At 38.6% G+C, this 20,622-nt stretch overlaps 1 protein-coding gene across 1 annotated transcript in view; it reads right to left on the minus strand.

Annotated features, from left to right (window-relative positions):
- Window positions 1-6,193, minus strand: part of FNTA (farnesyltransferase, CAAX box, alpha) — a 29,992-nt gene extending 23,799 nt beyond the window's left edge. The window contains exons 1-2 of the mRNA XM_042983342.1: window positions 5,948-6,193; window positions 3,746-3,831 (exon numbers count right to left, since the gene is read on the minus strand). Of these exons, the coding sequence (XP_042839276.1) occupies window positions 3,746-3,831; window positions 5,948-6,153 (292 nt within the window). The 5' untranslated portion in view covers window positions 6,154-6,193. The remainder of the gene's footprint in view (window positions 1-3,745; window positions 3,832-5,947) is intronic.
- Window positions 6,194-20,622: the final 14,429 nt, after the last annotated feature.

Below are 20,622 nucleotides of genomic sequence, written 5' to 3' on the forward strand. Positions count from 1 at the left end.
TTTTGGGGGCAGAATTCTACAAGTAGAAATAGAATATTCAGCCTTACAACTATATATGTCAAACCGATAGGCTTATAAATGAATCTGGGGTTATATAAATAGAATTTTATATTCATTAGATTTTTTTTCCTGTAGTTTTCAATATTAAAGTATTCTCTAAACTAAAAATTACACATTTAAGGGGCACCTGGACGGTTCAGGTAGTTGAGCTCAGGTCATGATCTCACAGTTTGTGAGTTTAAACCCCACATCAGGTTTGCTACTGTCAGCACAGAGTCCACTTTGGATCCTCTGTCTCCTTCTCTCTCTGCCCCTCCCCCAATGGCACTCTGTATCTCAAAAATAAACATTAAAAAATATAAAATAAAAATTACACACTTAATATAATGTCCTATCCAAAGCTTCTAAAACATACGTGGCTTTTTTCACTCAACACTGTTTCTGAGATCTGTCCATGTTATAAATAATCTAGATCCTGTTAATGGTTATCTAGTACTCAACTGTATGACAATGATACATTTTATTTATCCACTTTCCAAAACACACATATATAAGTGGCTTCCAAGATTATGCTTTCTCAAAAAATGTTACAGATTTAAATAAACCATATAGTACTTACTCTGAGCCAGAGAGGTTTTATTATTTTATGTGTATAACTTACTCAATAAACGACATGGGTTTGGACAGCACAGGTCCACTTATACACAGACTTTTTCAATAAATACAGTACTGCATTTTCTTTTATGAATTCTTTTTTAAGTAAACTATACCCCTACGTGAAGCTTGAACTCATGACCCCTAGATCAAGAGTCACATGCTCTACAGACTGAGCCAGCTAGGCATCCCTCTTTATGATTTTCTTAATAACATTTTTTCTCTAGCATAATCTATTGTAAGAATACAGTATATAATACATTTAACGTACAAAATATGTGTTAGTCGACTATTTATGTTATTAAAGAAAGACTGCCAGCAACAGTAGGCTAGGCTTCTGAGGAGTCCAAAGTTATATGTGGATTTTCAACTGAGTTGGGGGGGTCAGCTCCCCTAACTCTCATGTATTCAAGAGTCAACTGCAGTTATTATTATCCTCATTTTACCTAGGAGGAAATAATGGTAAAGAGAGGTTAAATAATTTGTCCAAAGTTATAGAGCCAATAAATTGATGAAGTTAGAATTTAAACCAGTTTGGGCATCTGGGTGGCTCAGTCAGTTAAGCATCTGACTTCAGCTCAGGTCATAATCTCACAGTTAGCGAGTTTGAGTCCCACTTCAGGTGAGCTTACAAGCCCTGCTTCCGATGAGCTTCTGCTATGCCTCTGGTGAACATGAGCACCCCCCCCCCGCCCCCTGCCATGAGCTCCTTCCCTCTCTCTTTTCCCACCCCCACCTCTGCCCCTAGTGCGACTCTCTCTCTCTCTCTCCCCCTCACTCTCTCTGCCCTCTGCCCTGGCTCACTTGTACCCTCTCTCTCTAACAAAAAAAAAAAAAAAAAAAAAATTTTTTTTTAATTGTTCTGTCTCTAATGTTTGTGTTCTTAACCTCCTAGTACATCTTCTGATGTCATATGTCAGAGTGTACCCAGAATGTATCATTAGAAGCATTATTTCAAGGTTATGATATGAGCATTTTCCAGTTTTACTAGACAAACCAAACCCCAAAATGGCTAAACATGAAAATTATCATCTGAAATATATGCATCCATTCGTGTCCTAATACCTGATATCATAAGATAGTTTTAATTTTTGCCTTTTAATGTGTGTTCGGGAAATAACATGCCCATTTTATTTTGTGTATCTTCCATTCCTAATGATAATGGACTTTTCCTCCTCTTTAAAAGCCAATGGAATTTGGGCGCCTGGGTGGCTCAGTTGGTTAAGCGTCCGACGTCAGCTCAGGTAATGATCTCACAGTCTGTGAGTTCAAGCCCTGCATTGGGCTCTGTGCTGACAGCTCAGAGCCTGGAGCCTGCTTCGGATTCTGTGTCTGCCTCTCTCCTGCTCATGCTCTGTCTCTCTCTGTCTCAAAATTAAGTAAAAACATTAAAAAAAAAAAAAATTCAAAGCCAACGAAATTTTCTCTTCTGTAAACTACCAGTTCATATACCCTTTGTCTATTTTTTTATTAGGTTGCCTATTTCCTTAACCTTTTGTAAGAATTCCTTACAAAGTTCTGAATATCAATTCTGTTTCATATGTTGTATCTTTTCCCATACTGCTGTTTCCCTTTTAACTTATTCAGGGTGTCTTCACTTGTACAGATTTTAAATTTTGATATATATACCTATCAATTTTTGATTGACAACTCATATTTCTCTATCTTTTCCTTTGTAGTTTCTAATCATGATATATGTAAGAATTTTAAACGTTAATTTTTTCAGCCTGCAAAAAACGGTTTTATTAAATAATTTTTAACATAATGAGAAATGTATGATTGTATCAGTTTATTTTTCCAACATCTTTGTTAGTGACCTCATGAGTCTGAAAAAGTTGTGGTTTTCACTTCTCTGATTACTAGTGAGGTTAACATTTCTTCACAGATCTCACGAATTCTATCTTTGTATCATCTCTCTTCATCATGTGAAAGTTTTGCATTTATGCAGTTACATCTTCTGATCTTTTCCTCAATTCTGAGTTTTACATCTTGCCTAATAATACCTTCTTCACCAAAAGAACAAAAGATTATTCTTTTGTTTGCTCCTAGTATGTTTAGTCTTGTTTTAGAAGTTTAATTCATCTGTAATTTATTTCCACATAAGACATGAAACAAGGATATAATTTTGCTTATATCCAAATGCATAGACAACTGCTGCAAAACCAATCTGATTAACCCATCTTTTCATACAGTTACAAGATGTTCTTTTTATCAAATATTAAGTTCCCATCTATGCTTATCTATTTTTAGATTTCTTACCAAATCTATTTATTTCGGCACTAGTTCCACACGTTATTTTTAGTACTACATTTTCATATTTGATAGGTCAAACCTTCAGACCATTATTCTTGCTTTTCAAACATTTCTTGGCATTACTTCATAATCAGAAAAGTACAATAAATGCTTTTCCTAAAAAAGGAATGATCTTGGATAACAGAGCTTTAACTGAAACATGTACATATATACGCACACAGAAAAGATATGAGGTTTGGGGTGGGGGGCAGAACTAATTTAAATCAGAATTATACACGCACACAAAAATACAAAACTAGCATTCCATTTTATTCATCTATCCTTACTTAGAAGAACAACTAACAATTAACATTTGCATGACCTTCAATTTACAAAGCATTTTCATTCACATTCATTATGAAAGAATGATACTTTGTCAAAGAAAATAATCCACTCATTTTAATGTCAGTAAATGTATTCCAACTGAGCCTAGCACTTCACTGCTGAAATATATTTCAAAATGCGCAAGTTTCAGCAACCTAAGTTTATTCTACATAAAACAATAACTCATTTATGCTGTATCCTGTGTGCAGATTACACAGTAAATGAAAAGCATAACCATATTGTAGCTATTACATATTATAATGTATTATTCATTATTTATACTTAGGATATGTCCATTCTTTGGACAAAATGAAAGTTTTAACCATGAAAATGAATTATAAAAAACAGTATTAGCTTAAGTCATTTAAATCTTTATTAGACAAAAACCTGTCATCTACCTAGCCATATAGTTGTCAATTTCAACTCTGCTACTAAGTTTGACTTATAGACTTTTTCCTAATAAAAATAAACTTACATTTTTCACTATAAATGATCTGGACCACTGGATTGGGGCCATCATTCTGCGGCACTGGATCTATATCAGCCCATTCTGCTCTGTCCCTGAAATAAATATATTTTTTCAGTGATTGTATTCAAACACATAAGAAGAAAGAACAACTCTGGTGTTTTTAACAATAGCAACAATTACACTTGCATCCATATTAGTCAATTATAAATACATTAATGTAATTATGGTTGGATTCTTCATTACCAAGTTTTGCCATTTTGCTTTACATATTAAACTTTTAAAGTAACATAAAGAAAAACGAAAATCTGTCACTGAAATTAATCAAACAATAGTTCCCAAATTTAAAGTTTTTATAGAAGTGGAAAAACATGTTTTTCAAACAATAGTTCCCAAATTTAAAGTTTTTATAGAAGTGGAAAAACATGTTTTTTTGCAGTAGGTACACAGTAGTTTTACCCTAGAAATCAATTCAATTCATTGGTTTAATGAGACTTTTTGCAGTTAGTCAGCATTTATAAACATTGAATAACAATTTGCTAGGAACTCACATTTTAAAATCAAAGTAAATACTATTAGTTTACTGTATACTGCGAGGGGGTCCAGTTGGTCTTTACAGAGCAGGCTCTGGAACCTGACAACTGTCTGATTTAGAATGTAGGCTCTACCACTTACCAGCTGTGTGACCTTGAGAAACTTACTTAATCTCTCTGGGCCTCAGTTTCTTCACTGATAAAATGGAGATGCTATCACTACCCAGCCTTAGAAGACTGTTTGGAGGACTAAATGAGATAACACGTTAAGCACTTAAATGTGTTTAACAGTAAGCACATGGCTAGTAAATATATTACATATATATACTAATATATATATATAGTAATACATACAGTAAGCATTCACTGAAACCTACTTCTCATTATAAATGCTAAAAGAACATTTTAGCGGCACCAAAGGGTGCCTATAGATATTTCTGTACAAACTGCCCAAACTTGTCTTAACCACTCTTTTACTTATATTCTTTTCCTTCCACTCATCTTTTACTTCTCTATACTGATCAGCTACTGGCAGCAAAGATTCTGTGGCATCTACTCAATCTTGAAGTTGTGAAGTGAGACCTAGAGACTGGGGGAGTGGCACGAGAAAGGTAAGGCTATCATTTAGTCACTGAAAAATCAGACACAGCCAAGTGAAGCAGCTGAATATTTTACAATTCAGAGAGGAGGTGTGAGGATTATGGGGCTACCACAGCCAAATTAAATGAGTAAAACTCCAATAACAAAATCTGGATAGTGACTTTCACTCATTCATAAAACCAAGGCAAATAAGCTATCTAATGGGTTTACCTAGAACTGCATAAGAAAAAAAACAAGACAAAAGAAAAATAAGTCACAAGGATTTCTCCATTGTCTTTGCAAGTTCATTGCAACTAGGGAACTGGCATTACCAGAAAGCAAAGAACAGACAGGGATGAGACTGGGGAGAAAAAGCAAGAAAGTTACAAAGTACCCTATACTGGCTACTGCACACCTCTTGTATTATGTAGGAGGTGATGTAGGGATGTATTACACAACTTAAGAACAAATACCTTTTCAGTTTTATAGCCTAAACTCGGTGCCTGATGGTAGGCGCTAAAATATTAAAGAAAATGTTGAATGAAAATGTCCCAGACCTTCAAGACCTTACACTAGCTGTCTCCACTTTAACAGTGCAAACTTCTGGGAAGCCCTTACACCTTGTTTTTAAAGTGAGCAAATCCGGACCTTACTTATATTTAAATAATTATTTCCTGCCCGGCTATTAAACAGCACTCAAACCCTTCGGTACTCAGATTATCAGCATAGCGTTGTGGGAGCATGCAAGAGAGCGGGATATTTCTTGAATTCCTGAATCACACCCAAACAGCCTAAGAAAGAGTGTTGTCCAGTGTGTTGCAGTTTCTACGCTGTTTGCTCTCTGGTCTCCCCTCTGTCTCTAGGTGACAACGTTGACTCCGGGAAAAAGCAACCCCGAAAAGAGCGCGAGGGCCGCGAGCGGGCCCCGATCCCGCTGAGCGCGCCCCCCTACCCCGGCCGGCCGGCCGGCCAGGGAAGCGGCGGAAACTTCGGCCGGACACGCTGAGGCCAGAGGAGCCTACCCGGAACCGCCGGCCGGGTTGAGCACACGCCTTCAAGGGAAGGGCCTCCGCCGCGGCGGCCCTGCTGTGGGCGTTACCTGTACAGGACATAGGTGGGCGAGTCCAGGCTCAGGAACCCGTCGTCCATAGGGGACGCCACCGCTTCTCCGGACTCAGCCGCCATAGCTTCTTCCTGGGGCTGCTGCTGCTGGGGCGGCGGAGGGTGCGGCTGGGGCGGCGGCGGCTCCGGCTGACCGGACGCGCTGCCCCGCGCAGCCTCCCCGACCCCCTCAGTGGCCGCCATCTCGTTTCGGTCCGCAGCGGAGGTGGTGGCAGCGGCCCCGCCCCTCGCGGCCCCGCCCCTCGCTCCCTTCCCCCACCGGCGGCCCACTTCCGGCTTTCTCGCTTCCCAACCATAGAGATGCGGACCAGAGAGACCCGGGTTGCTCTCCAGCCCTGGAGGTCTGAGATGGGCACTTGGCCACAAGTGAGGCAACTGCACTGTTTGGAGGGACACCAGAAACACACGTCATCCTGTCTGTAGGCCTTTCTGAATGCTTGTAGTTGATACTTAGGAAGGTGTTGGTTTTGTTAGCTCCCCTTCGTATGGGAGGTGGTTCTCTCTTGTTTTGGACAGAGTATTTTAGAAGCAGTGGATAAGGGCAGCTGAAAACCCAACACCTCTCACCCATATCTCGGTAACTGGCCTCCAGTGCTCCCTATTAAGCTTCATGTTTCTTGTGCACATTTTTTTTCTTTTGAATGTTAAGTGTTGATATCGAAGAATTTAAGTAATACAGGGTTTTTTGTCTTTCGAAATTAAAATCTTAATTATACAGGTACTGTGTATATGATATAGAAAAGGTAAACATTCATTGAACAACTGTTTACTATTATGTGGCTTTTTCACAGCAGTAAATAAAGTCTCTGTAGTCATGAAGTTTACATTGTAATGAACGGTAACAATATACCACCCTAAAATATGTAGGTATTCAGGACATGCCACTTCAAAATCTGCTGCTTTGGTATACTAATTATTTCTGAGCTGTAGGCACTTGAAAAACAGCAAATGCAGTCAGAAGCTTTCTCTGAGCTCCCTTTATTTGCCTAAAGACAAATCTAAAAAAACCCTCTGTTGTCATAAACCCCAACACTGGGGTTTCCAGAGTAGAAGTGGAGACCATATCCAGACGAATTTTGTCAAAATATCATATCCCATCTACTCTTCTAAGGGCTCATTCATCTTTCCTAAAAATCATTCTTCCCTGAGACGCCTACATTCCCACTTCCCTTTCCCTATTAAGATGATATTTAAGCCTGAATTCTAAGCAACCTCAGTGAATTACTAATTTTTTCTAAATATCCTCCATGTATACGTGAGGCATACATGTTAATAAATCTGTTTTTCTCTTGTTAATCTTTTATTGCAGGGTTCACAACCAGGACTCAGAACAGTAGAGGGAAAATTATTTTTCACCCTCTAGATTTTTTCTGGAGCCCATTTGAGCAAAGGCCTGAAACAGGAAAATGCATGCCACGTAGAGCAGATAGGGAGTACATGCTTAGTGTGTTCTCGGCTCAGCAGGGATGCTAATATCACTGAAGTCCTGTTAATGAGGGGAAGGAATTGGTAAGTGATAAGATTAAAGAAGAAGCCAGGGGCCATGGTAAGAATTTGAAGTGTGTGTGAGTGTACATGGTAAAATAGTCATAACATAAAATTTATCTTTGTAATCATTTTCTTAATGTTTATTTATTTTTGAGAGAGAAAGAGAGCATGTGCACAAATGGGAGAGAGGCAGAGAGAGAGGGAGACAGAATTCAAAGCAGTGTCCAGGCTCTGAGCTGCCAGCCCAATGTGGGGCTTGAACTCATGAACCATGTGATTATGACCTGAGCTGAAGTCAGGCACTTAACTGACTGAGCCACCCAGGCACTCCTCTTTGTAATCATTTTTTTTTTTTAAGAATTTTTTTTTTTTTTTTTTTTTTACATTTATTTAATTTTGACAGAGACAGAGCACAAGTCGGGGAGGGGTAGAGTGAGAAGGAGGCACAGAATCCAAAGCAGGCTCCAGGCTCTGTCAGCACAGAGCCTGAGGCGGGGCTCAAACTCCCAACTGCGAGATCATGACCTGAGGTGAAGTCGGACGCCCAACCGACTGAGCCACCCAGGTGCCCCCTCTTTGTAATCATTTTTAAGTGTACTTGTTCAATGGCATTAAGTACATTCACATTGTTGTACAACCATCACCACCATCCATCTCTAGAATTTTTCATCTTCCAAAACTGAAACTCTATACCCATTAAATAACTCCCCATTCCCTGTTAAAAAGAAAACCACAGACCTCAAATGGAACCACTATATTAAGAGCCCCACATCAGCAAGCCAAGACTTAATACCTAACCTGACTGCAGTTTCAACCTCTCTGCCCATCCCTACCCCCAGCAATGTAACCTTTAACTAGCCAACATGGAATTTACTGGTCAGTACGAGGAAATTCACTGATAGACCCCTTCTGTTACCATCAGGAGGGTGACCGTGCCTTACACAATGGATTCTTTGCTAAATTCCTTTTTTATCCTCCTTCTCTACCTTTAAAAATCTTTCCTTTTCTGCAACTTGATGGAGCACCACTCTATTTGGTAGATGGGATGCTGCCCAATTCATGACTCAATTAATAAAGCCAATTCTATTTTTAAAATTTACTTGGTTGAATATTTGTCATTGAACACCTTTTCCCTTTAACCCCCAATAATCAGCTTTTACTTCATGTCTCTATGAATTTGATTACTCTAATCAAAGAGTAATCCTCATAGAAGAATCATAATAGTATTTGTCCTTTTGTAATTGGCTTATTTTGCTTCACATAATGGCCCCCAGGTTCATCCATGTTGTCGCATGTAGCAGAATATCCATTTTTAAAGCTGAATAATATTCCATTGTATGTATATACCACATTTTGTTATCCATCTGTTAATGGATAACAACTTGGGTTGTTTTGACCTTTTGGCTGTTGTGAATAATGAAATATCTCTTAGAGTCCCTGGCTTTCACTTCTTTTGGACATACCCAGAAGTGGGATTGCTTGATCATACGGTAATTCTATATTTATTTTTTTTAATGTTTCTTTATTTTTGAGACAGATATAGAGTGAAAGGGGGAGGAGCAGAGAGAGTGGGAGAGAATCCCAAGCAGGCTCCATACTGTCAGCGCAGAGCCCGACGTGGGGCTCAAATTCATGAACTGTGAGATCATGACCTGAGCCAAAATTGAGGTGGTTGCTTCACCGACTGAGCCACCCAGATGCCCTGCTATGTTTAATTTTTTGAGGAACTTTCCCCCAACCCCCAGAGGTTCTAATTTCATTGGTTTAGAGTGAGGCCCTGGCATCATGTTTTATTGTGGGTTGGTTTTTTTTTTTTTTTTTGTCTTTTTGTTTGTTTGTTTTGAGAGAGGGAGATGGTGAGCAGTAGAATCAGAGAGACAGAATCTCAAGCAGCTCCATACTTAGTGCAAAGCCCGATTCAGTACTCATTCTCATAACAGTGAGATCATGACCTGAGCCAAAATCAAGAGTTGGATGCTAAACTGACTGAGCCACCCAGGCGCCCCAGCAACAGTATATTTTAAAAGCTCCCCTTATAATTCTAACATGCAGCCCAGGTTGAGAATCTCTACTCTTTCAGTCCATGGTGCATTAAGTCATTAAGTCTCCCAAGGATATCAAGGTGTCACAACTGCTGGGGAGACAGGCCAAGGTAGAGTTGAAAAGCAACCACTATGTCATGGTAAATACAAATAAACCAATCAATAAAAAAATGTTAAAATATATTACTTTTTAAAATATAAATAACTCACAATGTGTGTATAAATAAAATAAGATAGAAGTTGTAGTGCAAATTATTCATCAATTTTTAACAGCTTTATTGTTGTATATTTTAAATATCACAAAATCTACCTCTTTCATAAGTATAGTTCATCATCAATTAATTTTTTATTTTCAGGAATTAGGGATAAGAGTTTTTCATTGGTATAGCTGTTATTACTACATGATACTACTAATTTGATTGCACTCTTCCAGAGTCTTCCCCTGAAGTTTGGTAGTTATTAGGTGCCTAGAGATTGTGTTAAATGCCTGGGCTTCCAGTTCCCCCCCAGTGCTCTCTAGGTTTCACCATTTTCTCTTTGGCTACAGTCAGAAAGGATGATACCTACACTGCTTCAGGACATCGATTGCACTCCATGAGCTAGTACCTGGTAGAAAGGGAGGAGGAAAAAGGGAGGGGGAAAAAGAGGGGTAAAGTAGATGATTACTGGTTAATTCTGGTTGCCAGAACGAGGAGCCTATGTTTGTCTTTTGGCTGCTTAACTCCACCATCAAGACTAACGAAAGCTGTAGCTCATCTTTCTATAAAGGCCGTGTGAAATTTTGTAAAAAAGAAAGACAATTTCCAGTTTTATCAAGGCAGCTTGCTTCTGTCTGAACACTCTGAAGCAACTGTTAAAATATATTGCCAAATATAATGTGTAGGCTGGCTTCCTCTTAGAAACAGATAGTTTTTAATGACTGCATGATATTCCTTTTATATACTGTACTTTATATAGTACTTAATCATTCATACATCATTCAATATTTAACATTTATAATTTTTCACTGTTATATTTCATTCAATGACTATCTTCATATTAATAAACATGATCCATGATTTAATAAGGATTCATTTTGTGACCAGTGTGGACCAGTTACTGTTCTCAACAGCAATGAAAAGAAATCAACAACAAAAAACTTCTGTGCTTATGGTACTTTCACTATAGTGAGGGAGATAAAGAAGATAAACATGTAGTATTTATTGAATGCTGACAGTAACAAATGCTAAGGAGAATAGGCAGGAAAGAGAGAAAGTGTAGAGGTGGGTTACTACTGATGTCGATAGGGAGGTCTTCATTTTGTAGGTGACATTTGAATACAGATTTGAGTGCATCAATGTAAATATCTTTCCAGAAGATCATTTCTGGCAGAAGTCCAAAAACACTGAGGAAAGTGTTCATGATCTCGGAGGCTAGTGTGGGAGTGTAGGTGCAATGGAGTGGTTGAAGGGTAGGGTACTAGGTGATGAGGTCAGAGAGTTAAGGCAGAGCAGATAACATAGGGCCTTACAGGATTTTGGCTTTTATTCTTGAGTTAGATGGGGAGTCATTGAAGGATTTTGAGTAGTGGAGTGATGTGATTTATGCGTTTACAGGTCAGTGTCTTCTGTGTTGAGAATGGACTGTCTTTCATCCATTCAAAATACAGTAGCATGGAAGGGCAAAGTAAAAATAAGGAGGACCAGACAGCTTACTGCAGTAATCCAGGAGAGATAGTGACTTAGACTAGGGTAGGAATAGTGAGAGTGGTGAGAAGAGGCCAAATTCTGGCTAAATTTTGAAGATTGACTTGTCAGGAATTGCTAAGCTATTGGATATTGGGTTTGGGTGAGAGAAAGGAAGGGTCAAGGATGACTCCAAGACTTTAGGCTTGAGCAGTGATGTTGACATTTGCACATATAGGGAATTCTGTTGCAATAGGAGAAAGTGTGTGTGTGTGTGTGTGTGTGTGTGTGTGTGTGTGAGATTGGGAGGGCATTTAGGAGTTATTTTGGACATGTTAGGATTGAGCTACCTTTTACATATTCAATAATATAAATTGAGTAAACATTTGAATATACGAGTCTGGAGTTCAGTCAGGTCTGTACTGGAGACTCCAATACGGGAGTCTTTAGCCCAAAGCTGTTATATAAAAATGAAAGACTGAATGAGATTATTAATGTAGTGAGTGTAGATAGAAAAGAGTAGAGGAGGAAGGGTTGAACTCTGGTGGCATTTCAAACATTAGAAGTTGGAGGGGCGCCTGGGTGGCTCAGTTGGTTAAGCGGCCGACTTCGGCTCAGGTCGTGATCTCGCGGTCCGTGAGTTCGAGCCCCGCGTCAGGCTCTGTGCTGACAGCTCAGAGCCTGGAGCCTATTTCGGATTCTGTGTCTCCCTCTCTCTCTGACCTTCCCCTGTTCATGCTCTGTCTCTCTCTGTCTCAAAAATAAATAAACGCTAAAAAAATTAAAACAAAACAAAACAAACCCAAACATTAGAAGTTGGAGAGAAAAGGAAGATCCAGCAAAAGTCACCAAAAAAAAAAAAAAAAAAAAAAAAAAAAAAGAATAGCTGTAGCGATGGTAATAGTAGAATAATGAGACAGATGTAGTGCCCTGGAAGTCAAATAAAGAGTTTGACAAAGGTGAGAGGGATCAACCTCAAGATATACAATTTTTTTTCCCTGAGAGTTTTATAAATTGTAGCGTTTACAGTTAGGTCTATCATTAATTTGAATTAATTTTTGTATGTGGTGTGAGACATAGGGGTCTAACTTCATTCTTTTGCATATGGCTACTTGTCCCAGCATGGTTTGTTGAAAAGAATGCTTTCCCCATTGTATGGTCTTGGTACTCTTTGCAAAAAGCAATTGACCATAAAAGTAGAGGTTATTTCTGGGTTATCACTTCTATTCCATTAATCTGTGTATATCCCTATATAAGTATCACACTAGCTTGATTACTACAGATTTGTATAAATACTCTATTTTTTATAATGGAAAATGTCAAATACACCCAAATATGGGGAAAATAATACAATGAACTATCATTCACCTGTCAGTCAAATACTGTAATCATCATCAATTTATGGATACTCATTTCATCAATATCCCTTACTTGATCTCCCAACCTACTGGATTCTTTTGAAGGAAATCTAAAACATCATATAATTTTACTATAATACAAAGAGTATAATTCTACTACCATTATCCTGCCTACATTTATAATAATAAAGACTTCTGTTACTGCCAATATGGAGTATCAGGGACTGGAACAACTGAAAAACTGGATCAAAAAATGAGACAACAGGGGCGCCTGGGTGACTCAGTTGGTTAAGCGTCTCAGTTAGGCTCAAGTCATGATCTCACAGCTCGTGGGTTCAAGCCCCACATCAGGCTCTGTGCTGACAGCATGGAGCCTGGAGCCTGCTTCGGAATCTGTGTCTCCCTCTCTCTGCCCCTCCCCTGCTTGTGCTCTCTCTCTCTCTCTAAAAATAATAAATAAAAACATTTTTAAAAAATGAGACAACAGTTCTCAGATCACTGGACATCAGAAAAATGAAACTGATTCTGGAGCAGTGGGAAACAAGTAAGGTGAATCCTATAATTGTTTTAACAGCCTATAAAAAATTTCCAAATCAGGGCTGCTGGGTGGCTCAGTTGGTTAAGTGCTGACTTTGGCTCAGGTCATGATCTCACGGTTTGTGAGTTCGAGCCCCTCATCGGGCTCTGTGCTGTGCTGACAGCTCAGAGCCTGGAGCCTGCTTCAGATTCTGTGTCTCCCTCTCTCTCTGTCCCTCCCCTGCTCGTGCTCTGTGTATGTGTCTCTCTCTCAAATATACATAAACATAAAAAAATCCAAATCATCATGATGTAGTGAGGGGAAACACAGTCAGAGCATAGTCGTCTTTCTGAAATGAGGCAGAGCTGGAAGTCTGAGGAATCCAAAGTGGCTATATTTTAAAGGGCAGAATGCCTGAAAAGAGACAGCTACCAAGAGGGAACTCCAAAGATTTGCAGAAGTTTTCAGTTGAGTTTCAGTTGAATAATGTGTTTCAGTTGAATAGTATATGAGTTTCAGTTAAATAATGATCAGTGTATGTGTGTAAGGAAAGTAACCAAGACTGGAGAAAGTATTGCACAAAGGATTAGATAGAATTCCCAAAGCTCATACAGGGTCAGGAATACTGCCATCTAAAGTGAGAAATCACATAATCCACAGAGCATTGGGTAGAGTAATCAAAAAGGTCTTGCCTTAAAACAAGACACCACCACACACCTGTTAGAATGGTCAAAATCCAGAACACTGACAATACCAGATGCTGACAGGGATGTGGAGAAACAGGAACTCTCATTCACTGCTGGTGGGGATGCAAAATGCTCAGCCATTTTGGAAGATGGTTTGGTGGTTTCATACAAAACTATACATATTCTTGTCATACAGTCCAGCAATTGTGCTCTTAGGTACTTACCCAAAGGAGGTGAAAACTTATGTCTACACAAAACCTGTACACAGATGTTTTGTTTTTTAGTTAATTTCAGGAATAGAATTTAGTGATTCATCACTTACATATAACACCCAGTGCTCATCCCAACAAGTGCCCTCCTTAATGCCCATCACCCATTTAGCCCATCCCCCCACCCAAGCCCCTCCAACAACCTTCAGTTTGTTCTCTGTATTTAAGAGTCTCTTATGGTTTGTCTCCCTCTCTGTTTTTATATTATTTTTGCTTCCCTTCCCTTATGTTCATCTGTTTTGTATTTTAAATTCCACACACACAGATGTTTATAGCAGCTTTATTGACAAAATTGGCCACCAACCAAGATGTCCTTCAGTAGGCAAATGGATAAATGGTGGTACATACAGATAATGGAATATTGTTCAGTACTAAAAAAAGCTATCAAGTCACAAAAAGACATGGAGAAAACTTAAATACAAATACTAAGTGAAAGAAGCCAATCTGAAAAGATTACATATAGTAAGTATAGTATAGTATAGTACAGTATAGCATTAGTATAGTATAGTATTAGTATAGTATAGTGTGATTCCAACTATATGACATTCTGGAAAAGGTAAAGTATGGAGACAGGAAAAAGAGGGACAAAATAATCCTAGAGTAAGCACTGCTCTGTTTAGGTAAGATGCAAAGGGATAAAACTGTTTCCAGTTAACTTAGTCATATCCCATAAAAACAGTTTAAGGATTATTATAGGAAAACATTCAGTACTCAACAAAATAAAATTCATAATCTATGGTATACAATTAAAAATTATTAGGCATGCAAAGAAGCAGAAAGATTTGACTGGTAATCAAGAGGAAAAAATTCTATGAATCAAAATTGACCAGGAACAAAGACAGTACAGTCAACAGACATGGACATTTCTACAATTATAACGGTGTTCTATATTTGTCAAGAAGCTAGAGGAATGATTAAACATATTAAGTAGAGATGTGGAAGATATACATAAAACCAAAACACCAAAAATATATGGAACTTCTAGAAGTGATGAGTACACTGAATGGCATTAAAGGCAGATTGGGCATTACAGAAGAAAAAAGGAGTAAATTTGAAGACAGCAATCTTAACTATCCAAAATGAAACAGAAAAAAAAACTGAAAAGAGATTAATCAGTGAGCTATGGGACTTCAGTTCACTAATAATGTAACCAGAGTTCCCAAAGGAGAAGAGACAGAAAAGTTATTTGAGGAAACAATGGCTGCAATTTTTATAAATTGGATGAAAAATATAAATCTATGGATCCACAAATCTCAATGAACTGCAAGCATTAGAAATGTGAAGAAAAAGTGGCCCCTGGGTGGCTCAGTCGGTTGAGCATCCAACTTTGGCTCAGGTCATTCATGATCTCTTGGTTTCTGAGTTTGAGCCCTGTATCAGGCTCTGTGCTAACAGCTCAGAGTCTGGAGCCTGCTTCAGATTGTGTCTCCTCCTCTCTCTTCCCCTCCCATGCTGATGTTCTCCCTGTCTCTCAATAATAAATAAACATTTTTAAAAATGTGAAGAAAAATATATACTGGCAAATCAAAATCAAATTGCTTAAAATGTGATACAGAGATTATCTTAAAATCAGCCACAGTAAAAAGATACACTATGTACAGGACAAGCAAGGATGACAGCAGATTCTTACTGGAAGGTGTGGCAGATAGCCTCAAAGACAGCCCTTAATAACTCCACCTGGTGTTCATGCCTTTGTATAATCCCCTCCCTTTGAATGTGGGCTGCACCTCATGACTAGGTGTGGGCACCTTTAAGTCTCTCAGAGCTCTCCCTCACTCTGAGGGAAGCAAACTGCCATGTTGTGAGCTGTGCTATGGAAAGGTACATGTGGCAAGAAACTGATGTTGCTGGCCAATAGTAAGGAAGACCCAAAACCTACTAACAGTTATGTAAGTAAACTTGAATGTACACTGTTCCCCGCCCAGCTTTGAGATAACTATAGCCCCTTTGTTATTATTGTAGACATTCTACCTTTTTACTTATTTCTTATTAGAGAGGAGAGAGAGAGCGAGCGAGCGAGCGAGAGGGATAGAGGAAGACAGAGAGAATCTCAAGCAGGCTCCACGCTCAGCATAGAGCCTGACATGGGGTTTGATCCCATGACCCTGGGATCATGACCTGAGCCAAAATTGAGTCAGATACTCAACTGATCCACCCTGGTGCCCTCCACTTTTCTATTAATTGGTGTTGACATGATACATCTTTTAAAAAATATTTTTTAAGTAAGCTCTATGCTCAACATGGGGCTTGAAGTCATGACCCTGAGATCAAGAGTTGTCAACAGCCAGCCAGGTGCCCCAATATATCTTTATATTTTTTTTGTACTTTTTTTCCACTTTTCTTTTAAGTAATTCTGTCTTCATATTTAAAGTGGTTTCTCGGGGCGCCTGGGTGGCTTGGTCGGTTAAGCATCCGACTTCAGCTCAGGTCATGATCTCACCGTCTGTGAGTTTGAGCCCTGCGTGGGGCTCTGTGCTGACCGCTCAGAGCCTGCAGCCTGTTTCAGATTCTGTGTCTCCCTCTCTCTCTGCCCCTCCCCTGTTCATGCTCTGTCTCTGTCTCAAAAATAAATAAACGTTAAAAAAAAAAATAAAGTGGTTTCTTGTAGAAAGTATACAGTTAGGTCTTCCTTTTATATCCTATTTTTTTAATTCTGTGTTTAAGCCATTTACATTTAATATGATTACTGATAGTATGAGGTTTAAATCTACATTCTTGTTATCTGTCTTCTATTTGGTCTTTGTTCTCATTTCTTTTTCTGTTTTCTTTTGGAATAATTGAGTATTTTTTATTCCATTTCTCTCCTTTGTGGACTTATTTGTTGTAACTTTATTGTGTTGTTAGTGCATGCTTTAGGACTTATACTACATTTCTTAACATGGTCTAATTTCAAGTGATATTATATTCCTTTTTTTAATATTTATTTGAGAGAGAGAGAGAGAGAGAGAGAGAGAGAGCGAGCAGGGGAGGGGCAGAGAGAGAGAGAGAGGAAGACAGAGAATCCGAAGCAGGCTCCAGGCTCTGAGCTGTCAGCACAGAGCCTGACATGGGGCTCAAACTCACAAACTGTGAGAACATGACCTGAGCCAAAGTTGGACACTTAACCGACTGACCACCCAGGCACCCCTCAAGTGATATTATATTCCTATAAGTATAGCATAAGAACCTTCAATAGTGTACTTCCATTTCATCCTTTCCAGCTGTTATGCAAGGGGTGGGGATCTCTGGAAACATGTTCTTTAAAGGCAGAGAACTTTGGCTAGGAATATAGACACAGATATTTATATTCTCAACAATTTCCTTAAAACATAGTCATAGAAATTAACTATTACAGTAAGGTGTAGAAACATTTAGCTCATTTTTAAAGTTTATTTGGGGGGGTGGGAGTGGGAAAGGGGCAGAGAGAGAGGGAGAGAGAGAGAAGATCCCAACCATGCTCCACACTGTCAGTGCATCCCCTGACATGGGGCTCGAACCCATTAACGGTGACATCATGGTCTAAGCTGAAGTCGAGAGTCAGACGCTCAACCTACTGAGCCACCCAGGCACCCCTTAGCTCATTTTATATACAATTGGATAAAAGAACCATGAGCATATTTGTGGCTTCAAATTTAGTGGAGTTTTATGTAGTATTTACCTCAGGTTTTGCTCATACTGAAATTATGTACCTGATTGTATACCACTATGATTGTTTTTGGCACAGGGTTTAAAAGATATGGAAAGATTCTGGCTTCAGAAGTATGATCTTCATAGAAATCTTCCTTCCAATGGCAGCTGTGGTAACTTGGTATTCCTCCATTGAGAAGTGGAGTGTATTTTTGGTCAGCCCTCAGAACCCACTCTAGTCTGTGACAATTTTGACAAAAATGATGCTATGTAGTTTCCGGGCCTAGGTCCTAAAAGCTGTGAAGCTTTCTTTCACCTGCGTCTCTTAGAACTCACTCTGAGGAAGCTAGCTGTGTGTAAGTTCATCTACCCTGAGACTCCATTTTGTGAGTGTCCAAACTAGTCATGTCAGGAGGTTGTGTGTGGAGTTGCCTGATCAGCCCTCAGGTATTCCATCTGTATCAGTCTGGATACCAGATGTGTGAGAGAAAGCCTTCAGATGGCTCCAGCCTCAACCATCATCTATCTGCAGCTCAATGAGGGGCTGAGCCCGTCTCCAGATGCAAGAGAGAGATTATATTGTTAAAGCCATTAAGGTTTGGAGTGGTTTGTGATGCAGCAATAACCTGAACAGTATATAAATGTATTTAAGGCAAACTGGTAGGTTTTACCTGAGTGATGCTTCTATTTGGTAACTTTTCTGTGTTGTGCTTCATTTAACCAAATCTTTGAAGGCCAAAAATACTTTGCTTATTTTTTGATTCAACCTACCTTTGTCCTTCACTTCAATATTAGGAGAGACGCTCAGAAAATGCTAAATAAATATGGTATCTCCATGGTAATGAGTGAAGAAAACTTATACTTATCTGACATTAAAATGGGCACTATTTTGACTACATAGCTATTTTTTATCTTGGTGCTAACTTCACTTTGAAATTAATTAGCTGATTATTTTAATGTAAATACAATCAATTTCCACACGGCTACTGCCACTTTATCCAACACTAAAGATGTCATATTCCAGTAAGGTTTAGGGTGGAGATGAGAAAAAGGGTGAATTTTAAGGGTGGAAAAGGAAGGAAAGGAAAAGGAGCTCTAATCACCTAAATGGGATGCTTCAAGAATAATGCTTTAGGGGTACGTGGGTGGCTCAGTTGGTCAAGTGTCGGACTTCAGCTCAGGTCAGGGTCTCGCATTTCGTGGGTTCAAGTCCTACATCAGGCTCTGTGCTGTCAGCTCAGAGCCTGGAGCCTGCTTCTGATTCCGTGTCTCCCTCTCTCTCTCTGCCCCTCTCCTACTCATGCACTGTTTCTCAAAAATAAACATTAAAAAAAAACCTTTTTTTAAAAAAAAGGATAATGCTTTATATTATTAAAGAATGCAATTACTCTACCATTGGTTATTGCTGTACTGTCGGTAGTAAGGTTGATGGTGCTAATGTGGTAACTCTGAGAGGGGAGAAGCTGTAATGTTTAGCTTTTATCCCTTAAGAACTTTGGACAATCAGCTTACAACTATTAAGAATGAGACTAAATCAAAACAAAATCTCTGATAGGTACTGGAAAAAACCCTCAAAGAATATTTAGTAATTTACAATAAGTCAATGGCATAAACTTTATTATTGTCTAAGATTATTTATTTAAAAAATATTTTTAATGTTTATTTTTGAGAGAAAGAGAGAACAAGCAGGGGAGGGGCAGAGAGAGAGGGAGACAGAGTATCCCAAGCCAGGCTCTTCACTGTCAGTACAGAGCCCGACATGGGGCTCGAACTCACAAACTGTGAGATCATGACCCTAGCTGAAATCAAGGATTGGATGCTTAACCGACTGAGCCATCCAGGCACCCCAAAATTTATTTATTTTTGAGAGAGAGAGAGAGAGAGAGAGAGAGAGAGAAAGCAGGGGAGGGAAGACAGAGAAAGGATGAGAGAGAATCTCAAGCAGGCTCTGCACTGTTAGTGCAGAGCTGGATGTGGGGCTCGAACTCACCAACCATGAGATCATGACCTGACTTGAAATCAAAAGTCAGACACTTAACCGACTGAGCCACCCAGGTGCCCCAATGGCATAGGCTTTAAATTGATAGTACACTATGGCAAGTGCCAAAGGCAAGTGGATGAATAGTATTAGATAATTATTAAGTATGTGTTTGTCATGGTTTAAAGAGTAAGAAGAAAAATCTACACTGAATTTTTATACAAGTCTTTATTTACAACTTGTTTAACAACTGTACACTTTTTGCAGCCTTGAAAACATTTTTGTACTTGAATGGGAAAATATAGTTTGACCAAATCTTAACTTTATTCTTCATATACATATACATATATTATATGCATACATATAAACATATACATATAATTAATACCATAACAAGTTGGCAGTCATAAAATTAAAATGAATAAGTGATATCAAAAGGAAATGCAATATAAGATTCCAAAAAAATTAAAAATCTCTCTTCCGGTGGTTTATTGGACTTAATGTTTCTGTCACTTTAGTGAAAATTTCTTACTGAGGCTAATAAGTCATTCACCTCAGAAAAACAGAAAATCCACCGATCTAATATACAGTAAATGGTTGGTAAACTTGGTAAATGTGGAAAAATCCTTGGATGCTGTTATGTACTATGTTGCTAAATCTGTATTGATTCCATTGTGAAGTGAGAAATTTAGAGTTGTATGTGGCTTTCATTTTTGGATTATAATGACAAAGAATGAAGTTGTTGAATTATAAATTCAATAGTCAACCAGAAATAAGAATATACCAAGTAATATCCTTTTTGCCAAAGCTTAACTGCAAGGTGGATAACTGTGATGCCAAATAGGAAACTAACAACAATTCATAGAACAATCAATAATACTTAAGACATGAGTATAAGGCTTTAGAGCTGGGACTGTAATCAATACAATTCCAACTCCAATGTACTAAGGTGTTTTCCAGCTCATCTGAAAAGTTTAAAAAATACTATAGGAAAAAAAAAGCCTTTTCTATCCTCAAATCTTTGATAGAATTTATTAATCAAAA

This window comes from Panthera tigris, chromosome B1, assembly GCF_018350195.1.
Source record: "Panthera tigris isolate Pti1 chromosome B1, P.tigris_Pti1_mat1.1, whole genome shotgun sequence".
In the NCBI taxonomy this organism is placed as follows: domain Eukaryota; kingdom Metazoa; phylum Chordata; class Mammalia; order Carnivora; family Felidae; genus Panthera; species Panthera tigris.